At 38.3% G+C, this 25,121-nt stretch overlaps 1 protein-coding gene across 3 annotated transcripts; it reads right to left on the bottom strand.

Moving 5' to 3' along the window:
• Window positions 1-372: 372 nt before the first annotated feature.
• LOC110289047 (uncharacterized) lies at window positions 373-3,550 on the bottom strand. 3 transcript variants are annotated; one of them, XM_085839567.1, is made up of 5 exons: window positions 3,487-3,550; window positions 2,467-2,502; window positions 852-1,607; window positions 576-794; window positions 373-521 (listed from the first exon to the last, which is right to left on the bottom strand). In XM_085839567.1, the coding sequence occupies exons 1-5, from the start codon at window positions 3,548-3,550 to the stop codon at window positions 373-375; spliced, it is 1,224 nt and encodes a 407-aa protein (XP_085695693.1). The 3 variants fall into 3 exon arrangements, with proteins under 3 accessions (XP_085695693.1, XP_085695694.1, XP_085695695.1); XM_085839568.1 differs by lacking the exon at window positions 576-794 and having other exon boundaries at window positions 373-575; window positions 795-962; window positions 1,182-1,607; XM_085839569.1 differs by having other exon boundaries at window positions 373-980; window positions 1,428-1,607.
• Window positions 3,551-25,121: the final 21,571 nt, after the last annotated feature.

Raw genomic sequence — 25,121 nt, 5'->3', positions numbered from 1 at the left:
CATTCTGCTATAGGAATGGAATTGAATTCATCTGTCTTGTCTTCACCTGAAATAAATAAATAAATAAATAAATGAATGAATAATAAATAAACAGACAAACAAATAAACAAATACACAAACAATGTCTGGAAGCAGAAAGAAACAATGCATAATTTCAATGACCTAAATATCTTTTGATAACTCTGTTAGAGTTTGACAGTTGACTGAGAGTGAATTTGAATAACATACACCATAGAATTATAAAGACTATTCATATTTTGAATATATCCATGATCTATGTCTCTAGGAACAGTGTGGTCATCACTGGAATTTGGAGCATGGAAAGAAGAATGAGGCATTTAATTACCTTCTCTCTGGTAAGGAAAAAGATGGTTATGCAAAAAGTGACCATAGGTAACTTGGTTGTTCATTTTTTCCACGCTGGGGTGGGCCTTGTTGGTTTCCAGGCTGAGGGGGTCCCTGAGGGCCTCCCTGTGGGGGTGGTCCTTGTTGGTTTCCAGGCTGAGGGGGTCCCTGAGGACCTCCCTGTGGGGGTGGGCCTTGTTGGTTTCCGGGCATAGGGGGTCCTTGAGGACCTCCCTGTGGAGGTGGGCCTTGTTGGTTTCCAGGCTGAGGGGGTCTCTGCTGGGGGCTTCCCTGTGGGGGTGGGCCTTGTTGGTTTCCAGGCCTAGGGGGTCCCTGTGGGCCTCCCTGTGGGGGTGGTCCTTGTTGGTTTCCAGGCTGAGGGGGTCCCTGAGGACCTCCCTGTGGGGGTGGGCCTTGTTGGTTTCCAGGCATAGGGGGTCCTTGAGGACCTCCCTGTGGAGGTGGGCCTTGTTGGTTTCCAGGCTGAGGGGGTCTCTGCTGGGGGCTTCCCTGTGGGGGTGGGCCTTGTTGGTTTCCAGGCCTAGGGGGTCCCTGTGGGCCTCCCTGTGGGGGTGGTCCTTGTTGGTTTCCAGGCTGAGGGGGTCTCTGCTGGGGGCCTCCCTGTGGGGGTGGGCCTTGTTGGTTTCCAGGCCTAGGGGGTCCCTGTGGGCCTCCCTGTGGGGGTGGGCCTTGTTGGTTTCCAGGCATAGGTGGTCCCTGAGGACCTCCCTGTGGGGGTGGGCCTTGATGGTTTCCAGGCTGAGGGGGTCTCTGCTGGGGACCTCCCTGTGGGGGTGGGCCTTGTTGGTTTCCAGGCATAGGGGGTCCCTGAGGACCTCCCTGTGGAGGTGGGCCTTGTTGGTTTCCAGGCTGAGGGGGTCTCTGCTGGGGGCCTCCCTGTGGGGGTGGGCCTTGTTGGTTTCCAGGCTGAGGGGGTCTCTGCTGAGGGCCTCCCTGTGGAGGTGGGCCTTGTTGGTTTCCAGGCTGAGGGGGTCTCTGCTGGGGGCCTCCCTGTGGGGGTGGGCCTTGTTGGTTTCCAGGCTGAGGGGGTCTCTGCTGAGGGCCTCCCTGTGGTGGAGGACCTTGGTGGTGTCCTGGGTGAGGAGGGTGATGTGGTGGTTGCTCTGGTCTATTTACATCTTCCTCACTGCCATCTTCTTCACCATAATCATTTTCATCAGAACTGGGAGGTCTTGGGGGCATTCCTCCAGGAGGTGGTTGCGGATAATGATGACCATACCCTTGGCTCTGCTCTCCCATCTCTATTTAATTAAAGATAAAAGTAGATGAGTTTATACCTTCTCTTTCTTCCAGGATCACAGAACCCAACTCCAAGTTTATATCACTAGTAGTTAAGGAAGCTTAATTTGTGTATAGATCATTTTCTTATATCACTACTCTTTCAATGAGTATTTTTCCTTAATCTGTGCAAAAAGGGTAACTTTATATAACTTAAAATACCCAGACAGAAGTGGAGAAATGGTCATGTGTGTGTGTGTGTGTGTTTTATAAACATTACTAGTTAGAGTTTGGTAGAGTAGGAAAATTGTGACAGCATGCTTTAATTTTCTTACATATAAAATGGTGTTCAAGGTCCTGAAAGCATGTGTAAAGCAAGAAAGAAATGTAATAAAAAGTTTTCCATTCTGTTTTCTTGTCAAATATTTTAAAAATTCGTCAGCTATGGGTACAGAGGTGAGTACAAAAATAAATTCAAAATTGTGAGAAGCATAGGCTCTGTGTAGTTGTGTATTTTATGTGAAATCATAGTATTCTAATTGGAATCACTGAGGAAAGAAAAATTCTTTATGAAAATCATAGTTTTGCAGAGAATATTTATATGGGAACACCCCTATATGTACATCATATATAATATATTGCATTAATCTGTGGAAGAATAAAATGTACCGACTTTTTTTTTTTTTTTTACAAAGCATAGCTTCCTATTCTTCCATTGTATGTCCCTGTTGTAGATTCAATGCTGTGAAGGTTTTCTATTTACCACTGAGAAAGCTTTCCGTCATTATTGTAATAAAATAAATTATAGAGTTATTACATAATTGAATAATTACATATGTAAAGGGTACATAGAAGGTCAATAGAGGATGGAACTGTTTTTACCTAGGAGCTGAGAATTTGTGTCTTCGTAGGTGATCTCTAGGAAAAAAGCATAGAGAAGTGCAAAGTTACATATGAAATTTTCTAGTTGTTGAAAATACTACCAGGATCATTTCTACACTTTGTAGCAATGACAATTTAGTTCCTTCTTATATGTATCAATCTTTACTGATGCCTTTCATTAACATTACCACAACTTCAGTGAAACATGAATATAAAAGTTTATTTTTATGATCTTATTTTCTTATACATTATAGTGCCAAGTATTTCATTCATTGAAATAAGAACATATATTGCTTTCAGTAAAATATAAAATACAATGAATATTGATCAGCTATCATGAAAAAAGAAAGAGAAAATATGTCTAGCAACATATTTCAGTGGTAAAAATCACTTGCCTAAAGACTTGTATTAAGTTCCTGAATCTATATGATTGAAGGATAAATGCTGCAACCAATAAGTTGGTGTCTGTCAGATTGTGCTTAAGCATTCAAAAACATGTAGACACACACAGAGTCTTGCATATCTTTATGATAATGCACAAAATAAATAAAAATGAAAGTAATGTTTTGAAGAAATTATTCCCTGATATGTATACTTCATGCTGTACAGTTTAAAATTTGTTAACATTTGCTTTTTCTTAAAAACATATCTGATATGTTTTTACTTCTTTCATCTTTCTCTGTCCTCTACACACAAGGCAAGCGCCTTCCACTATCAGTTTTTCATAACACCATAAAAACTAAGTTTCCCTCTGTCAATTACAACATACTTTCATGCATCTTCTACCACAAAAAAAACAACTTTTTATAAATTTACTCAGGTTATTTTGTTGCAAGAATATTCATAATTCAAACCATAAGTATAGTTTAAGCTCTAGAAGTAAAATGATAACAAATGTTCTTCTATTTGTTCTCATAATTTTTGTCTCTGTCCCTTTTCAATCTCCTTTCATTTCTCCCTCTCCTGAAGTGTGTTAATCCAGTCCAATATCACTGTACCACTCTCTCCTCTATTGCATACCTTCATCTTGTCTCTGAGCTGAGCTCAGGACCAGCAAAGCTGCTGTGAGCAGGACCACCAGCATCTTGGAAGATTGCTCCCAAGTTTGTGCTGGAGGAAAGAAGGCCACAGTCTTTATAAGGAAGATAGAACAAAGGCATCTTTCACTTCCTTACTGTTGAACACACTTGTGACAGCAGCATGCCATGCATCCCTGACTCTTCTTTGGGACTTTGGCCTAGCAGGATGCAGTAAGGCTGAGACTGTCAGGAATTCAATTCTAGAGACATGGTCTCTGGGGTTACTGGTTAGTTCATATTGTTATTCCACCTATTGGGTTGCAGATCCCTTCAGCTCCTTGGTATTTTCTCTAGCTCCTCCACTGGGGCCCTATGTTCCATCCAATAGATGACTGTGTGCAACCACTTTTGTATTTGCCAGGGGCTGCATAGATTCTCAGATGGCCTAGTTGGCCATCATTGAGAAGACAAGCCTTTTGGCATTGAAACTTTATATGCCCCAATAGAGGGGACCACCAGGATCAAGAAATTGGAGTATGTGGGTAGGGAAGTAGGGCAGGGGGGAGAGTATAGTGGTTTTTCAGGATAGCATTTGAAATGTAAATGAAGATAAGTTCCAATTAAAAATGAAAAAAGAAAGAATTCAGTTCTAAATCATAGGACATGATATTTGTGCAACAATGTGAAAGCAATACAGTGTAATTTCAGATATTAGTAATGATATTCTAGTTTGATATGATTACGACTCTCTCCTTGTTAGTTGTGGTCCTGGGAGGATTTGATTCTAGACAAACATGTATATTTGTGCCAATATTCATACCCTTTGTATGACTTTCTGTTCATTTCTGTGGGTGATTAGTACACCAAGATGGAATACATAGTAAGTGCGACAAACAAGGCTGGCAGCTTATTTGTGCCCAGGTAGGCCTTCTGGATTTCCCAAAGTCGGGTTCAAATTAGAGTAACTGTGATATCATAGCACTGAAAACGGGAATATCCTTTTCTTTTATTTCTTCTGTGTTAGGGAAAGAAAAGTGGAAGAGAAGAACTCAGATAAGTTTTGGACCAGTCAATCCTAGAAAACATAATTCTCACATGAAACACAAACTTATATGATTCCCAGAAAATATCCTCATATCTACACTTTATTTATTAACATTGAATTATATTTTGTTCAATTTTACTTCCCTTCGGAATTATTCTTGGACTCTTAATTGGCTATAAACATAAACAAATTGGTCTGACATCAATTTAAAATATACAAAGCATTGATTTCTCTGAATGTTTTTCAATATAGAGTATTCAATTTTCTGTTTATTGCCAATGCTTCGATAATTACCAGTCTGGCTAGTTGCAGATGATTATGCCCTGTACTATAGAAAGTCATGATTATTATTACTGTATCACAGTCCATCATCTTCTTTCAACTCCCATAAAAACTTTGGCTTCTTTGCTGAATCAGTGTTTACTTTATTCTTTTGCTTGTTTTTAACTTAACTTTATGGTTTCACTTGCCATATTTCTACCCATGTCCCCTATGAATGGAATCTAGTTTTGAACCTTAATGACAGCTTCATAATAGAACTCATGATTATAGTTTAATTTCTTTCCATTCCTATCTTCTTTCTTTTCTTCCTTCTGTTTTTCTCTTTTTCTCTCTGTCTTTTTCTCTTTCATTCCTTCTGTTCTTTCTTTTTCTGTCTCTTTCTTTCTTTCTTTCTTTCTTTCTTTCTTTCTTTCTTTCTTTCTTTCTTTCTTTCTTTCTTTCTTATGTTCTTACTTTTTTCTCTTCCTTTATATGCAATAACCGATTAGCATATAGCTTGGTGTGGTATCTCACACTTTAATCCTAATACTCCAAGGCAGAAGCAAGTGGATACAGATATCTAAGTGTAGGATGAGACTGGTTTTTAAAGCTATGTACTAAATAGCTGTTACCCAGAGAAACCTTATCTCAAAAAACAAAAAAGGAAAGAAATTGTTTGGAAGATACTGTGCTTGGATGATTCTTCATTTACTATAAATACTGTTTTATTCCTAATTCCTATACTTTTTTTTAGTTTCATGATTCATCACCTCAAAGAGTAAAGAGTAAACAAATTGTTGCCTTTTCATTTCTGAGCTTAAATAGAGTTTTAATTATCCCTCAACTTTTAAGTGTGGCTAGAAGAAAGTTGATGGGAATGTTGTTGCTGTAAAAGAGAGAGTTGCAATGAATGTATATTATCCTTTATCATTTGGGTAAGTCTACTATGCAATTCATATCAATATTCCAGGTGTTTCATTATGAAGAGACATAGGGATTATCTCAGAAAATTACCTAAATTGTCCTTTACTATAGATGATATGAAATTCAATGGTATTACCAGGTGGGTGGGTTGTGTTGTTATTTTTTGTTGTTGTTGCTTTCCCTTTATTTGAGGATCGATGTATTTGGAGGGAGAATATCCTAGTATTTGGAAATTTCTCTCATTCTGTTTAAATCAGAGACAATCTCACAAGATTTCAGTGTTAATGAAGGCAAGGAAAGGTTGATTTCTGAATATGATTTTTAATAGGATGGTTTTCTAGTGTCTACAACTAGGAGATGAGAATGATTGGTAGATGGGGGTCCGGACCAGTCGTGGCCTTCAAAGTCATCATGATGGGAATGTCAGATATAAAGCAGAGGAGAAAGCTAGGCAGACTTGTGCATATTGGGTCTGGTGAAGAATTGCCTGGAACTCAGCCTACACCTGGGTTATGTTAGTTCTGGAATACAGCAATTGATTTTGACAAAAGTATTACACAACTTGCGCCCTTTTGTAACCTTTTCCAGTGTCATCCATATGTGAAAGAAATTATTGTTATATGAAAAAAAAAGTCACCTGGTAACTCAAGAGAAAACAGAAAAAGTCATTGTGGAGAAAGAAACTGGTAACATACTCAGTTATTAATGGCTAAGGTGGCTTAAGTAATAAGATTAACGAGAAGGGCTTTTGGAGACTTGTAGTGACTGAAGAACTAAGGAGTGTCCCTTCCATATGACTCCAGTGTATCTCTTTTGGTTATGTATATGAATGTCTTTAAGTCATCGTACCACATAAACACTTACAATTTAACACTGCATTATTCAAATTCTCCACAGTATAGAACAGCACATATGGAACTTCAGATTTTGTTTTTCTGGAGATTCAGTATGGATGTTCATGGGGCTCGTCCATCCCAGTATATGCTCCAAGGTTTCCTCTCTGTCCACATTCTCAGCAGTGTTTATTATTGTTTACTGAAATCCTGGTGAATGTTCTGACTGATGTCAAATGGAATATTCTCTTAGATTTAATTTGCATTTCTATGATAAATTAAGATTTTTGAAAAATTACCAAATATGTATTAGACATTTTTATGTTTCCTATTGATATATTTCCATTCATGTTTGGAGAGCTGGCTTGGCCATTAAAGGATCATAATGGGAAATATAAGAGACATATCTGTTCAATGTTCTGTATTTACCGTTTGAGTCAAGAATGCATTCAGAATATTTGGCTCCTATCTGATATAGACATGGCAAAGCTTATTATCTTACTGTATTGATTCTACTAAATGAACTTAGGTATAATATGACTCTAATGAATTTCTGCTATACTTATAGATGAGTGCTTTCTTCAGTCATTATCTTAGAAGCTTCCTCTTGCAGGAAATGGGAACAAAATCAAACATCTTTGTAGAGAAAAAATTCAGAGAGTGAGTAATGTAACTCAACCCTTCTTCAAATCATGAAACTGTGTGGCAAAGGAGGTCTAAAAAGTGTAAGAGTCAGAGGGGATAGAGGACATCAATTAAACAGGTGTTTTAAACACAAAAGACCATCATATATGTGAATGCACATAGACTGATACAGCATGAACTGAAACTGGATAGAACTCTACCAGATAATGCACTAGTGGTGAAAACAGAAGTGGTGAAAACTTTCCCCATTTCTAACTCAGACAATATCTTCGACTGGTAACTACTTGCAAATGATGATTTGGTTCTATCCAAGAGAATCCCACAAAGAAAATGAACTACTACATGCCCAGGAGTATATAAAAAACATTGAACATTAAAGAATTAAACAATAAATTTGGAGCTTTCTTGTCTCATAAGATCATATCTTGTCTTCCCCCAACCCTGCCACTAATAATTTCATTTTCTTTTTTTTTTTTAAGATTTATTTATTTGTTTATTTATTTAATGTAAGTACACTGTAGCTGTCTTCAGATGCACCAGAAGAGGGCATCAGATCTCATTACGGGTGGTTGTGAGCCACCATGTGGTTGCTGGGATTTGAACTTCGGACCTTCGGAAGAGCAGTCGGGTGCTCTTGCCCACTGAGCCATCTCACCAGCCCCCAATAATTTCATTTTCTACTCAAGGTTGTATCAGGTGAAAATCCCAGAGCTTCCATATGGATAAACAGTAATATATCCTAAGGCTGAGCACATCTCTACATTTTGGTTTGAAGATTTCTTTACTGGTACGTTTGGAGAATCAAAAATTAATAGATGAGAAAATGTTAATTTAGCCTTGATCAATTTCCAGACAACTGACTGGATTGAGTTGGAAAGCTCCTACTGTGACTGAAAATATGGCTCAGTGGGAAAGTGTGCTTTTAAGCCTCATGAACTATATTAAAATCGCTAGAATCCACGTAAACATATGGATGGTCACATCTGTAATTGTAACCTCAGTAATATAGAAAGCAGAAGCAGGATTAGTTGTGAGATTACTGATTGACATCATCACACTATGTTTGGTGAGATTTCATGTCTTAAGGGAAGAAGATGAAAATAACAAAACCATGACATCCTCTTCCAGTCTCCATCAATGCAAACTGACATATATGCAGTATGTGCTGCATTTATATATACAATGAAGAAAACCTTATCTTAGGAGTGTATGGTATTTAGAATATGCTTTTTACAAGTAATGTTGCTATTAGGAGGTGAGGCCTTCTTGAATTACGTATGTCATTGTAGGAGTGGTCTTGAGACTTTTCTCTTAGCTATTTGAAGACAGTGTGTTCCTGGCATTTGTGAAGATGTAGATAGAATTCTCAGTTGCTCCAGACCCATGCCAGTCTGGATGCTTCTATACTACTCACCATGGCCATAACTGACTGAGCTGCAAAACCTGTAAGCCAGCTCCAATTAAATGGTGTTCTTTATAAGAGTTGCCATGGGCATGGTTGCTCTTTATAGGAATGGAAACCCTTACTAAGGAAGAGGGCCTTTGGAGGATACTGTTTCTTTCTCAGTGTGTAAGTAGGTTGTGCTGCTAGATGATTCCAGTGAAGCTGTTATCCTTTGCATGACAGATAACCTCTAATTATCGCACAACACTAGTAGGAGCTAGGTATTAAGTTTAAGCCTCCTACTAACTTTTCACTCATACTTTTGATTAAAGATTTCTGTTACATTTCTACCATTAATTCTCTAAAGAACACTACAACTACTTTACTCAACCTAAAGGGTGACAGGATATCTAATCAAGTCTCCACTGGCAAATCAGTCATCTTGCTTATGACTATTAGTTTTACTTGGAAACAGTGGAAAGGTAAACCTGGAGCTGCTATCCTCATATATTATTTGCATACAGTTACAGGATTGCTGTCCTTCCCCTCTCTTTCCCCATTAAGTCTGTCTTGTTCTTTTTCTTCTTCTCTTATTTCTTATTTCCTTGTTACGTTTTCTCCATATTTTTCTTCCAAATCTAAACATATTTGTCATGATTGGGCATCTCTCCTCCTTGAAATATATACATCTTTTTGGGGGGCACACATGTCTTCCCATGCACAGAAAAGTCCTAGAAAAACAGTCATTTTAAACACAAAAGGTTGTCTCTTTAGGGAAAGAGACATATAATCTATTTTTTTCTACACATAATTCTAGGGATGGAAGTAATTATTACCCTGGTGGTTTATGCTTTATATAGAGCCAGGCCATATCAGACAGTACTGAAGATACCTAATAGTTTATGTGATCTTTGTGTTTTATGTATGGCCAAAGGCTCCTCCAAGTTTGAACAGGACATTTAGAGGTTGTCTAAATGAACTCTGCAGTATCTATGTTACATAGACCACACTAGATTATTTCTTTGGCTCTTAATCTTTGAGACTGTGCCGTGGCCTAGCAAACACAGAAGTGGATGCTCACAGTCAGCTATTGGATGGATCACAGAGCACCCAAAGGAGGAGCAGGAGGAAATACCCAGGGAGCTGGGGGGATCTGCAGCCCTATAGGTGGAACAACAATAAGAACTAACCAGTACACACACACCCCAGCTCTTGTCTCTAGATGCATATGTATCAGAAGATGGCCTGGTCAGCCATCAGTGGAAAGACAGGCCTATTGGTCGAGCAGACTTTATATGCCTCAGTAGAGGTTAATTCCAGGGCCAAGAGGTGGTAGTGGGTGGGTGGGGGAAATGGTGTGGTAGAGTGTGGGGGACTTTTGGGATGGCATTTAAAATGTGTATGAAATAAATACATAATAATAATAAAAAAAGACACTACACGTAGCCTATCTCTAGAAGCTTTGTCCTTGGATAAACTGGCATGTGACAAGTAGTGTGAATTGAATTTTGATGTTATCATGCTTCCTTGTGCACAGGTGACTTTTCATTACAACAGGAACATTTTTCCTAAAATTATACAGTGCTAAAACTGGCTGACGATAAACACTTTACTGTCAGAGTCTAGATGTTTGAACTGCTATGTGTTCATGAAGTTCTGATTGCCTCTCAACCATTCTTTAGCAGTTGTGGTCTTTGCAGGAACTCCCAGGCATCTTCTGATGGGGAATGAATCATTTTATGACACCATCCTAAAACACTTTTAATTACCCCATCCATAAAATCACCATTTGGGCTCCATCTAGGCCTTCATGGACCTACCTGTGGGATTATTTGTTTTTGTGTCTCATTGATATGCTTGGCATTAGCCATTTCTCTTCTGCACTTACAAAAACATTTAAAAGTGTTTGAATGTATGTTTGGAGATGTGCTTGGTAACAAAAAGAATGACTTCAACCATTTTCTCCATATCCTCACTATATAGAGAATCAGTGTTTCTAATTTATCAGATATGAGTTGGAGAAGAGGCTATATTTCCAGTAATATTTTGAGGGCTTTTTGTCCTGTAATCCTCATGGCAGAGACTCCTTGGAGGATTTTTCTTGTCTCCAAATTAAATTACTTCTGGTAAAATATATTACCTCTCAAGTCTTAGACAAGTATCATCTACTCTTTACTTTAGAATTGCTCAGGAAGCACAGCTCTGTTGTCCTTGTGTTCCACTGGACTCTACTTCAGCTATTGGGAGATTTATGGAAATCAAATATCGAGTACACAACCCTTCTCTTGATTAATAATATATTGAAGGGAGAACTCTATTTTCTTTCACTGTGAATGAACAGTCCAGTGCTTGCCTTATTATATTTATTATGCCATCTGTATATATAAATTTTATCCCATTTACATATTATATAATAATTTTAATGACAGAATATAACAAAAGTGTAGAGATGGCTTATAAATACATCTTTCAAATGTGAAATTTACATACATATAGTTTATACTGTACTGTCCAAACAGCTTTACATTTTAAGTCTTTGCCTTATTACTCTCTGCTGCCACTATGTGTTGGCATACTTTCAGAAATTCAAGCAGAACAGTTGCCCTTTTTAAATGAAAACCGTTGCAGTGAGGAAGAAATGGTCAAATAAGCCAACAGGATATAATTTATACAAACAATGACATACTTCTTTAAAGAATAGCTTGAATCATTAGCTTGTTTAATATTGTCTCACACAAATCAACACTGCAGACAATCCAAATAATATGTTAATGGCATTTTAAGTCCCTAGAAGTGGGGATTGTAAAATCTTCATTGTTAAAGTAACTTTTATTATCTTGTAGTTATTGTTAATTTAAAGGCTTATTTCTTCTGTCTGCAAAACTAGGCCTAGTCTGAGATGCTTCTAGATTCTGTAAAATCTTATTAAGACCTAGAATGTTTCACCCTGAGACTTACTGTTGAATAAACTCAGTTTTCCTTCTTATTTCTAATCTCTCCTTGGCTGAGTCAACCTACCTGCTCTGGGTCAAATCCCTCCTCAAGCTGACTGATTCACTCTGACTTCTTTTAAGCTCTTTCAGTAACTGTGCTGCTTGGTATTATTCTAACTTTGGCAGTTCTAACATACTAAGTACAACTGTTCTAACTCTCCTGTCCTGGCTCAATCTTTACCTGTGTCTAGCTTGTTCTCTGTCTTTATCATCTCTCTAAATCTCTTTTAGTAAAAGTGCCTCCTTTGTCTCTCCCTCTAGCCTGCTGTCTTTAGTAGGTTCCCATTCCTCTGTATTTGAGTGTTGGGCATATTCCATTCTGCCAAATCATTTCTGATTTGTCACTTCATCTGCTACTCATCACTTTCAAACATGGGTGCTTCCTTCTGCAAACTAACTTCACCTTCATTGTTTGGGATTAAAGGGTATTTCTGTATTCTAACTGACTTCTCTTGTGATTGGTTTCAAGAACATCAAAGCACGGAACATAACAGAATATGCGACCAACACTGGCAAGGGAAAATTTCCCAGTATCAGTAGTTACAACATATGAAGATGTTTCCTTCTATCTTTAATAACAACTGACTAGAAAATCTTTATTTTCACAGAACTTAACATTCCCATAAGGAAAATGTGGGAAGAGAAGGAAAGAAATTCATGAAGAAAAGCATAGAAGAATGGAAGTTTGTGATAATAAAATACTCAGAATTATTAGTACATTAGTTTTCAGGTTTTGTAATTTAATAGAAAACAAAGAGCATGTACTGACTTGGTGTAAAGGTGCAGAATTCACACTCAATTCCAAATTTATAGATATCTCAGAAGCAAGAGCAAATTCTGCTTTGTGGATGCATGAGATATTGTTGGGAATCAGCTCTTCCTGTAATGTATTTATGTGATATCAAAATGCCATAACAAGTTTTGACTTCATCCTATGCTGTTTTTTTTAATTTATCCCATGTGTGCCTGCTTCACTTCCTTTGCATCAGGAAAAATTTTAGTTCTATAATCTCAATATCATCATTATCATTTTAATGATCATCAACAGCTCCACCAGCAGCTCTTTTGTTTGGATTTTGTTTTTCTTCTGATTTTTTTTTTTTGTTTTGGCTATTGTTTTACTATTTTCTGGGTAATGAGAGGTAGTCATGAGAGATAGTCATGAGTTTCTGAGTAATGAGAGGTAGTAATGAGAGTGCAATGGGATGTCTTCTTTACGTTCTTTTTGTACCTTTTGAGAGAGGGTCTTTGAGTAAACCTGCCAACATTTACTATTTCAGATAAATAGAATGCTGAGTTAGTTCCTGGGATCCAACTGCCTCCACCTCTTATTGTTGAGGTTACAGAGATATGCTGCCACTTTAGTTTCTTAAGAGTAAGGTCCAAAATCACGTACACAAGCTTGCATATAAACACTTTTGGACAGTGAGTAATTTTCCAATCCACACTCTATCACTCTTTATAAAACCTAAGTATAATCTAACTTTTTAGTTACATTCTCTGAACTGACATCAAGTTAATGTAGCAGTCATCAACATGCATAAATCCAGAATATATTAAATTTTAAGAAATTTTATAGAAGTTCACAACATATTATTCACATACATGTATAATATAAATTAAATAATAGTTCTTATTTTTATTGCTATGCCAACAAAAATATTATTATTTTTTGAGTAAGGCTCTCACTTTTCTCCCCAAGTTCTCCAGTAACAGGAGTCATCTCATACTCAGTTTACATAGGAAATTAAACTTCAGGTCTATTTCAACGTGTCCAGAGATCTTAATATATTTATGTCATTGTAATCACAATAAGAGGGATTAACTTCTCTAGAGATGTTCCCTTCACCCTCTGGAATCTTTCAAAACTAGTTGAAGTACAAAAAAAAATAGAATAGATTTTGCAGATAGCTTAAGTATTTCAAGATTCTTTTATTTTGTCTTTTTTTTTAAGACAGGGTTTCTCTGTATAGCCCTGGCTGTCCTGAAACTCACTTTGTAGAGCAGGCTGGTCTTGAACTCAGAAATCTGCCTGCCTCTGTCTCCCAAGTTGTGGGATTAAAGGAGTGTGCAATCACTACCCAACGTTTCTCAAGATTCTAAAACCATAGTAACAAATACAAATCTAGATCACTGTGAAATAATACATCCATGACAAAAGAGGATGGTTTTGATTCAGCATAGTTTGATAATCCAACCCGGGGGGTTGGGGGATGATTGCTGGACTTCAATACTGTAATACTTGGACATTGGTATTAAGTACCAGGAGGAGAAAGTGTCCAAATGAAGGAATAGAGCTTATTTGCTAACTTTTGGAATACAATCTTATGTTTATTTAGGAAATCAGAGGAATGCCAGTTCCTCACCCATTCCTACTCCCCTGTCTCCAAGAGGATGTCTCCCCCACCCCCCAATCCCCCTTAGGAAAAGTGAGATTACTAGGATGGACAGACAGAAAAGAAAAGAAAGGAAAAGAAAAGAAGAAAAGGGGTCCACACACTCAACTTCATGCAATGTACCACATAAAACACTAAGGGGAAAACTCACTGAAGAAGCAGTTGAAGGGGGCACAATACCAGCAACATAAGGGGAGAAACAGATCACTCAAACCATTACACAGTCCCTGTAGCAACAGGGAAAAATGAGCCCCCAGAAAAGGAGGTTTACAAGCAGCCACAAAAAAAAATTTCCCCTCCTCAAACCACCTATCCAATTTTACTTCCCCTTATGCTTCTATGAGGATGTTCTCCTATTCACCTACCCACCCACTCCTTCCTCATTGCCCTAGCATTCCCATATAATGGAGCTTAAAGCCCTCACTGGACCAAAGTGCTCCTTTTCTATTGATGCCAGATAAGTCCATCCTGTGCTACAAATGCAGCTGAAGCTATGTGGCCATCCAGGTGTATTCTTTGGTTGATGTTTTAGACCCTGGAAATTCTGTGGGGATCTGGTTGTTTGATATTGTTGTTCTTCCTATGGAGATGCAAACTCCTTTAGCTCCTTCAATCCTTCCACTAACTCCTCCATTGGGGTCCCCATGCTCTGTCTGATGGTTGGTTCACAGCATCCTCATCTGTATTGCTCAGGCTCTGGCAGAGCCTCTCAGAGGCAGCTATATCACGCTAATGTGAACAAGCACTTCTTGGCATTAGCAATAGTGTATGGGTTTGGTTGCTGCATATGGAATGGATTTCCAGGTGGGTAAGTCTCTGGATGGCCTTTCCTCTCTTTGTTCCTGTATTTTATTGATACAGAAATTCTGATATAGAATTTTTGAGATGGGGTCCATGCCTAATGTCTGGATAATCTCTACAGGTTCTCTCTCTTGTTTGTTGAGTATTTCAGCTAATTTCATCTCCTTTAGGTCCTGGGAATCCTCTTGCTTTCCTGGCATCTAGGACTTTCTAATGGCTACCCCAGTTCCCCATTTCTAGACATCTCTGTTTAATTCTGACCCTCTGTACATCTTCCCCATTTCCTCCCACCTTTTCAATTATTAAATGATAACAACCAACTATGAAAATGTATGTTTTAGATGCTTTGACATACAAGAGACTTTAATATTGTTTGGAGTTCTTGCTGAAAGTCAAACTTGGTCATTCACTACAAATCTTTTTTGTAATATGTAATAGTTGTATTAAATAGAGGAGGACGTTATCCTTCAGTGGTCTTTTCAGTGTATTCAATGTGTATTCATGACATTCTACAGATCAAAATCAACACAATACACATGTCTGTGAAAAGATATTTGTTAGATTTTCATTGAGTTCAGAGGATATGTTCTAAAACTGCCAGTGACCAGGCTGGAGAATCAGAGAAAACAAGACAGGATCTGTCCCAGGAACTAAGAATTTTAACAACATTTAAAGAACTGCAGTTTCAGTGTAAGTTGCAGGCTCAGTTCTTTTCTATTTTTATTTAGCAAATTATTTATATCCCAAATGCTTCCCCCACTTCTAGCCACGCCCCATAGTTCTTCATTCTACCCCAATTCCCTTTGACTCAGAGAGGGTGATCCCATACAACCCACCAGTGCATCCTCCTTCCCTCAAGCATGAAGTATCTAAAGGATTCAGCACATCTTCTCTAATTGAGGCCAGATCAGGCAGTCCTCTGCTACATATGTAACAGGGGTAGGTCTGGGGGATCTGACCAGTCTGCATATTCTCTTTGTTTGGTGCATTACTCTCTGGGAGTTCCCTGGAGTCCAGGTTAATTGACATTTCAGATCTTCCTATGGGATTATTTTCAACTTTGCAGGATGACTTCTTAAGCCTCTTTCAGAAACTGAGTGATGAATTGACAAGACACTCACTAAAACCTTGTTCTGAATTCTTTCTCATATTATTTTCAATGCAGAAAGTTCTATTTTGGCATACATTATTGATAAGATATTAGTAGAATATTATTAAAAAGAAAGTTATTGCATAGTTTTGGTGGAAATCCTAGAGTTATTTATATTCCATCTAATGGTAAAGGGAATCATCTAGATATTTGCATTTAGCTCTGAAATTCAATGGAAGTGTTTGTTTGTTACATTTTGTTTTGTTTTGTTTGTGTGTATGTTTTGTTTTGCTCAACTTGTGGAGACTTGAAGACAATTTGTATGGAACAAAATTAGAGAAGGACATCTGAATTTTTTTTTTACTTATCTTTAATCATTTTTTTATAGTTCAGTTGTCATGCTACTCTTTGTCTGTCCTCCAAGAGTTCCTCATCACATTTCTCCACCAACCCACCCTTCTCCAAGAGAATGTCTCCATCCACCCACCCTGCCAGGACTTCCCACTCCATTGCACCAAAAGTCTCTCCAGAGTTATGTGTGGCTTCTCTTACTGTGACCAGAACAGACAGACCACTGGTGCATATGTGTCAAGGCTTTCCATAATTCAATTACAAGAGTCCCTGGCTTTTGTTCATTGGTTAAGACTAAGTATCTGTATCTGTCTCAGTCAGCTGCTTGTTGGGCCTTTTAGAGGGTAGACATGCTAGGCTCCTGTCTGTAAGTATACCATGGCATCTCAGTCATTCTGATTGGTGTAAGGTGGAATATCAGGGTCCTTTTGATTTTTATTTCCCTGATTACTGATAACTTTGAACATTTTTAAGTGATTCTCAGTTATTTGAGATTCCTCTGTTATGAATTATCTGTTTAGTTACTTCAACATAAAGCCATATACACTGTATCTAATAGAAGAGTAAGTGAGAAAAAATCTTGAACTCATTGGCAGGGGAAGTGGTTGTGGTAGAGATTTATTAAACAAGATTACAAAGGCTCAGGTTCGAAGATCAAGAACTGAGAAATGGAACCTTATGAAACTGAAAACCTTCTGTAAGGCAAAGGATAAATCTGCAACCTACAGATTGGACAAAAAAATGGCTCCACTACTCCAATATCATATAGAGTGTTAATATCTAAAATATGTAAATAACTCAAGGAGCTAACCTCTCTTCCTTAAAAAAAATACAAGCAAGCAAACAAACAAAGAAACAAACAAACCACAAAAATATGAGGTATAGAACTAGGTAGAGAATTTGCAACAGGAATCTCGAATGGCTGAGAAGTACTTTAGGACATCTCACTCTTAATAAGAATTCTTGTCAAGTATGCACTTCTGTTGGGTTCTATGCTCTGCACATAAGGGCCAATTCTGATATACAGAGTTTAATACAATAAAAAACTGAACAATGGGTCTCTCTATAGATAATGTAACAATTATACAAAAACCAGACTGATGCCTTTTACACAATTTTTCATGCATGTATTCTGAATAGATTACATTTTTGAATTTAAAATTTCTTCTCTGTACAATTGAAAATGACAAAGATTTTATCTGGGCTCATGTGTTTTGATGGAAAGGAATTATAGGTATGTGGACTTTTCAGGTCCTTATATATATTTTCCTGACTATCTCTGATTTTTTGCATATATATTTGGGAAGAGAATCATATGTTAGATACTAAGAGGGGAAAGAAAAATGCTAGAGGGAGAGAAATGGAAAACAGTGGATGAAACTGTAACCCTTTTGGAAGTCTATTTACCTTTAGGTTTCTGAGTCTGGAACACAGTCTCTTTTTATTTTAAATATCAACTAGTTTGTGCCACTTTCCTGACCTTCTCCAGTCTTAGCAGAGTGTGAAAGAGATTTGTGCATTATGAAACAAAAATATCACTGAGAAACGCTTAATATACAACAAAATCCATTCTACAGGAGCTGATGTGGGAGACCTTTAGAAAAGTTCAGAGTATCTGCTGCAGGGCAGTCAGGTTTGTGTAGGTGAGATCAGCCATGAGTGAATGGGTAAAATAGGTACACTTTACACGTGTCAAATCTCAATTCCATTTTTCATCCTTTCCAGTTTACTATGTTTGAAATAAAATATTGACTTGGAGGAATTAACAACAGAAATTTATATTATAGTTTTCAATATCAGAAATTTAATATTACTGGCCATATTTTCTTGACATTTCTACAGGATTTTAGATGATAGATTCCATTGCTAGGTCTTCACATGTGGCTTTCCTCTTGGGCATGTAACAATATCTTCTTTTCCCCTTTTCTTCTTTTCTTTCCCTGTATAAAAAAGATGCCAATATAAATCAGACAGGTAAGAAGACAGATATGCCTGCCCTTTAGTGAAGAGAAATAGTAGGGCAAGATAACAGGGGAACTGTCATTAAAGGCTTAAAATAATCTATGTAAAATAATCCTAGAGCACATGAGCACACATGTCTTCCCACTCACAGACAAATACTAGAAAAGCAGTCATTTTAAACAAAAAAAAAGGTTGTCTCTTTAGAGAAAGATACATATAACCTATTTTACTACCCATAATTATAGGGATGGAAGTGTTTATTAGCCTAGTGGTTTATGCTATCTATAGAGAGAGGCCATATCAGACAGGACTGGAGATACCTAATCATGTAGGTGAACTTTGAGTTTTATGTATGGCTAAAGGCTCCTCCAAGTTTGAACAGGACATTTAGAGGTAGTCTAAATGTACTCTGGAGTATCTGTGTTACAGGGATCACACTATATAATCCTTTGTCTCTTAAGACACTACATGTAGTCTAACTCTAGAAGCTATGTCCTTTGAAGAGCTGGCATGTGACAAGTGCTTTGAATTGAATTGTGAGGTTACTATGTTTCTTTGTGCACAGCTGACTTTTTATTATAACAGGAACATTTTTCCTAAAATTGTACAGTCCTAAAACTGGCTGGAAATAAACTCTTTACTGTCAGAGTCTATATGTATGAACTGCCACAGATTCATGAGTTCTGCTTGCCACTCAACCATTGTCTAGCAGTTGTGGTCTTTGCAGGAACTCCCAGGAATCTTCTGATGGGGAAGGACTCATTTTATGACACCATCCTAGCCCACTTCTAATGACCCCATAAAAATCCCCATTTAGGTTCCATCTAGGCATTCAAGTACCTACCTGTGGGTTGATTTGGTGTGGTTTCTCATTGATATGCTTGGCACTAGCCATTTCAATTCTGCACTTACAAAAACATTAAGAACTGTTTGAATGTATGTCTGGAGAGCTGCTTGGTAACACAAAGAATGAGTTCAGCCATTTTCTCCATAACCTCACCATATAGAGAATCAGTGTTTCTAATTTATCACAAATGAGTTGGAGAATAGGCTATGTTTCCAGTAATATTCTATAGGTTTGTTGTCCTGAAATGCTCATTGCTGAGACAACTTGGAGGATTTCATCTTGCTTCCAAATATATTTATTTCTGGTAAAACACATTTTAACTCTCATGCCATAAGCAGATGTCATCTGTTCTTTACTATTGCTGAGAAGGCACAACTCTGGTGTCCTTGTGTGTAGCCTCGCCTCCCCCAGCCTTAATGGTTCCACTGTTTACACCTGGATGGAGCTTCCCTCTCAATCATTCTGCCACGCCCACTGCTGGAACCTGCTGCTTTGCTGTTCCGAAGCCATCACGTGATCACCCTGCTACTGGACCCTAAGATTATTTGGTGGGAATTGGGCCCCTCCCTCTTCCTTTATAACTGAGTGCTGGAATAGTAAAAATTGAACCTTAAGCAGAGAGCTTTGTCTTGGTTCCTTCCTTATCTCATGCAGCCCAGCCCCTCTTTTATTCCAGGTTTCCAAAGTGTCTATCTAGGCTAGAACCCAGGTTGTGATCTACTGGCCAGACACAACACTTGTGTTCCATGGGACTCTACTTGAGCTATTGGGAGATTTATGGAAATCAAATGTCGAGTACACAACCCTTCACTTGATCAATAATTTGAATAAACTGAAGGGAGAACTCTATTTTCTTTCACTGGAAACCAACAGTCAAGTGCCTGTCTTATTATATAATTTATTATGCATATCATCTGTATGTATGAATTTTATCCCATTTACTTAACATCTAATAATTTAAATGATAGAATATTACAAAAATTTAGAGATTGCTTATACAAAAATCAATCAAATGTGTAATTTACATACATAGTTTATTCAGTACTTTCCTAACAGCCTCATGTTTTAATTCTTTGCCTTATTACTGTGTGCTGTCACTTTGTATTGGCTTTCAGATAACTAATCTGAGTATTTGCCAATGTTAAATGAAAAATGTTGCAGTGAGGAAGAAGTGGTTAAATAAGCCAACAGAATATGGTTCATGCAAACAATAACATAATTATTTATAGAAAAGATTGAAACATTAGCTTGTTTAATATTGTCTCACAGCAGCCATCACTGCAGACATGCCAAACACGATTCTAATGGCATCTTAAGTTCCTAGTAGTGGGGATTGTGAAATCTTCGTTGTTAAAGTAAATTTTATTATCTTGTAGTTATTGTTAATTTAAAGGCTTATTTCCTCTGTCTGCAAAACTAGGCCTAGTCCCAGAAGCTTCTAGCCTCTTTACAATCTTATCAACGCCTAGAATGATTTCAACCAGAGTCTTACTGTTAAATAAGCTCAGTTTTTCTTCTTATATCTAATCTCTCCTTGGCTGAGTCAACTCATCTTCTCTGGGTCAAACCCCTCCACAAGCTGACTGATTCACTCTGACTTCTTTTCAGCTTTTCCACTAAATGTTCTGCTTGGTATTACTCTAAATTTGACAGTTTCTAACATACTAACTTTAACTGTCCTAACCTTCTGGGTCCTTCTCCTTTTCCGGCTCAATCTTTACCTGTGTCTAGCTTGTTCTCTGTCTTTATCCTCTCTCAAAAACTCTTCTGGTAAAAGTGCCTCCTTTGGATTTCAAGAACATCAAAGCTCAGAGGCCTGTTGAGGCCTGTTTTGTGACCAATTATATGGTCAATTTTGGAGAAGGTCCCGTGAGGTGCTGATAAGAAGGTATATCCTTTTGTTTTAGGATAAAATGTTCTGTAGATATCTGTTAAGTCTATTTGTTTCATAACTTCTGTTAGTTTTACTGTGTCCCTGTTTAGTTTCTGTTTCCACGATCTGTCCTTTGTTACAAGGACTTGTAACTCTTTAGCAGTGCTCTCCTGTATTTCTTTAAGTGAGTTATTAAAGTCCTTCTTGATGTCCTCTACCATCATCATGAGATATGTTTTTAAATCCGGCTCTAGCTTTTCGGTTGTGTTGGGGTGCCCAGGACTAGGTGGGGTGGGAGTGCTGCGTTCTGATGATGGTGAGTGGTCTTGATTTCTCTTAGTAGGATTTTTACGTTTGCCTTTCACCATCTGGTAATCTCTGGAGCTAGTTGTTATAGTTGTCTCTAGTTAGAGCTTGTTCCTCAGGTGATTATGTTAGCCTCTATCAGCAGACCTGGGGGACTAGCACTCTCCTTAATTTCAGTGGTCAGAGTACTCTCTGGAGGCAACTCTCCTCTTGCAGGGAAGGTGTCCAGATATCTGGTGTTCGAACCTGCCTCCTGGCAGAAGTTATTTTCCACTCACCAGAGGTCTTAAGATCCCGTGGAGTGTCCTGTGAGGACCTTGCGGGTGTCTGGAGACTCCCTGGACCAGGAACCCCGGTGCTGCAGTGTACTGAAAGGGACTTGTGCCCCTGATCAGGCCGGGTTATCTGCTTCCTGAATTAATGCAGTCTCAGGTCCTGCGCAATTGGATTGGAGCAGACAATGTGTTCCACTCACCAGAGGTCTTAGGATCCCATGGGGGATTCTGTGTGGGTCCTTTGGGGTGTTCAGAAACTCCCCAGACCAGAAACCCCCTAAATAATTTTTAAAATAGAAATAGACAAAAAAAAAAAAAGAAATGTAAAATATAAGCATGGCAAGGCCATATTTTTAATATCCTTAATGTATAGATAAATGTTAAAGAGTTCTCTTCAGGTCTCTGAAAACTGTCCAAGAATAAGATGAAATACAAAAGTAGAGGACTGTGTCTTAATAAGAATAAAAAGAAACTATATCCAGAAAGAGAATCTTGAGATGATGTCCTATCAGAAACATACAAACAGCCTATGTTAAATAACATTCTGAGGCCTGAGCCTATTATTGACATTGAAAACAATGAAAACTGTATACAATTGTCCCATTGAGTGGAACATGAAGGTTGCTGTCATGCTCAGCTCCTGAATTCTAACCTTAAGCATCTTTAATAGAACAATTCTGAAAGTGAAGATGTCTATGGTCCTTCAAAATGTAACAGTCAAACAACTCACCAGGAATTACGGATTCAAGATATTGACTCATGTATACCTCATATGTGTTGTGACTCCACTTTTACTGGGACTTTATTGATGAAATAGGTCTCATGTTTTACTAGCCAATGTTGTAGTTATTGTGTTAGATCAGGAGAATAGTGGGCTCTCTTACTGAGACTTAGCATGTTAGGGATTCCAAGGGTCTTGTTGTAATTGATATTTGTTTAAGAATAGCCTCAACACCATCAGTCTTAGCTAATTATAGTATATATTACAACACATATAAGTGATAGTGTTTAAGCTATCCTACTGATCAGAGAAATTGACCATATTCAATTTGGATAGAAATCATTACTGTCCATATAAACAAATGTGTATACACACTTGTTTTACCCCAATGCACATTGATACACAAAAAAATGTCAGCAAGTGCAATGAGATATTTATATATTGTTAGTCATTACTTTCAATATCCTGGTTACATTATTACATAGGAATTTTTTTCTAATAGGGACACTGGCAGCTAACTCTTCCTTACCTCATCCTGATGGGCAAAAGTCCCAGTGTCTTGTAAAGGATGAAAGGTGACATTCTTCTGCTCCTCTTTATAAAGGCAGTGTCTTACTTCTTCCAGCACAGACTTGGGAGAAACTCCAGAGCCTCTTCCAAGATGCTGGTGGTCCTGTTTACAGTGGCCCTGCTGGCCCTGAGCTCTGCTCAGGAACCCCATGAAGGTATGAGAATATGGGGGTGGGTACTATGACTTATCTTAAAGAACAGGATACAACAGTGTAGGGGAAGAGAGAAATGGAACAAAGGACTGGAGATGAGATATGAATGAGGCCACATAGTGTTTTAAGTTTTTAAAAATATAGACTTGAATTTGAAGACACTGTGGTAGATAAAATTAACTATATATGCCATTAGCCTTGCTCTACTGTAAACAAAAGAAAACAAGAGAAAAAGATATGAGCCATTTGGAGGATGGCATCAGAAGTAATTAAACTGAAACTATTATGCACAAAAATAATAACAGCCACCTCCACCTTCAACATGAGGACAATCTTCTGAGCAAGCTTCTTTAATTTTACCACGGAACTTAGTCATTTGATCTGGATTCACAAAAAGCCAGCTTTTTCCAAAATATAACAAGTAACATTACCTCCATATATGATGTGATTTACTAGTTTTAATTTGTTCAAAGAAACTGTTCTGAATACTCTGAAAACGTCATTATGTGTATTGCATGTTGTGCAAAGACCATGTTTTAATGAGAGCATATTTTTTTTTCTTCTTGAAACTATCAAAAGGTTGCTATCTAGAAAAGATGCTGTGTGGAAGGGTCATTGAGATAAAGGAGAACAAAGTTGTGTATGACTAAACACATCTATTATTTTTTCATTCAGATCTTCAGAATCAAAACCAGATCCCGAATCAGAGGCCACCTCCTTCAGGGTTCCAACCAAGACCGCCTGCTAACGGGAGCCAGCAAGGCCCACCCCCACCAGGAGGCCCACAGCTGAGACCCCCTCAAGGCCCACCACCACCAGGAGGCGCACAGCAGAGACCCCCTCAAGGCCCACCACCACCAGGAGGCCCACAGCAGAGACCCCCTCAAGGCCCACCACCTCTAGGAGGCCCACAGCAGAGACCACCTCAAGGCCCACCACCACCAGGAGGCCCACAGCAGAGACCCCCTCAAGGCCCACCACCACCAGCAGGCCCACAGCCGAGACCCACTCAAGGCCCACCCCCAACAGGAGGCCCACAGCAGAGATGTACTCAAGGCCCACCCCCAACAGGAGGCCCACAGCAGAGACCCTCTCAAGGTCCACCACCACCAGGAGGCCCACAGCAGAGACCCCCTCAAGGCCCACCACCACCAGGAGGCCCACAGCTGAGACCCCCTCAAGGCCCACCACCACCAGGAGGCCCACAACCGAGACCCACTCAAGGCCCACCCCCAACAGGAGGCCCACAGCAAACACCTCCTCTGGCTGGAAACCCACAAGGCCCACCACAAGGCAGACCCCAGGAACCTCGGTAAACCAAAATTCTGCGACAGGTATGACTCATCATTATCCCATTATGGGTGTCAGGGATCAAAACTCCTCTATATTTCAGATTTTAGAATGTAACCAATCTAAATATGTAGTAATAATTTTTTCCTGGAGCCAATATCAAATATTTATATTAAATGATATATTCATGAAAGAAAATATGTTTTTGGAGGAATATCTCCTCCAAATTTGGTTTTCTACAATTATTGCATGCATTATATGCTTCTGGCTAGAAGACCCATTATCTTCCTAAGATCCTTTATTAACTTACTGTTATTCATGAACCCAAAAGTATACACAGATCTCATCCTGTTCTTAGTTCTTGGTTTGTTTCCTTTCAGCATGTTAGGATTATTAATGATTGAGATGTCTTGTTCTTTCTGTACCCTGCATACATTAGGTATTATTATTATTAATTATTATTATTAATTATTATTATTTCAGAATTGAGTAGGACGATGGCTCCCTCAGAAAGTTCTCCCATGGCCACAAAGGATTATAACTGGAGCTTCACTACATTAATAAAATGATCAGCATGCAACTTCGGATTTCTGTCTTTCTTTCTCCGTGTGATTCAACTTAGAATTTCAGATCTGAAAATAATAATTATTATTTTCTCATGGTTCATCCCTGCAATTTCTTTCAGCAATTGTCCATAAGCCAGGTAGCTGGTAAAATGTTCCACTCTTTTCTCTTGCCTGGTCTCTACAGCATAATGGGTTTTTTATATTAATTCCCCATTTTTAAACAATAGGCAGGTAATTTTGGTGGATTATGAACACAGAACAAAATTCCAAACTTAGCATGCTGAAAACTGAAAACATTAGAAGGCTGTGGTTAAAAGGAGGAACAGCTTCATCATAGAGAGCATATTTTGC

Source organism: Mus caroli, unplaced genomic scaffold (genome assembly GCF_978045245.1).
Source record: "Mus caroli unplaced genomic scaffold, Mus_caroli_1 scaffold_7, whole genome shotgun sequence".
Classification (NCBI taxonomy): domain Eukaryota; kingdom Metazoa; phylum Chordata; class Mammalia; order Rodentia; family Muridae; genus Mus; species Mus caroli.
The sequence above is the reverse complement of the archived record's forward strand: the minus strand, read 5'-3'. Positions and strand labels throughout refer to the sequence as shown.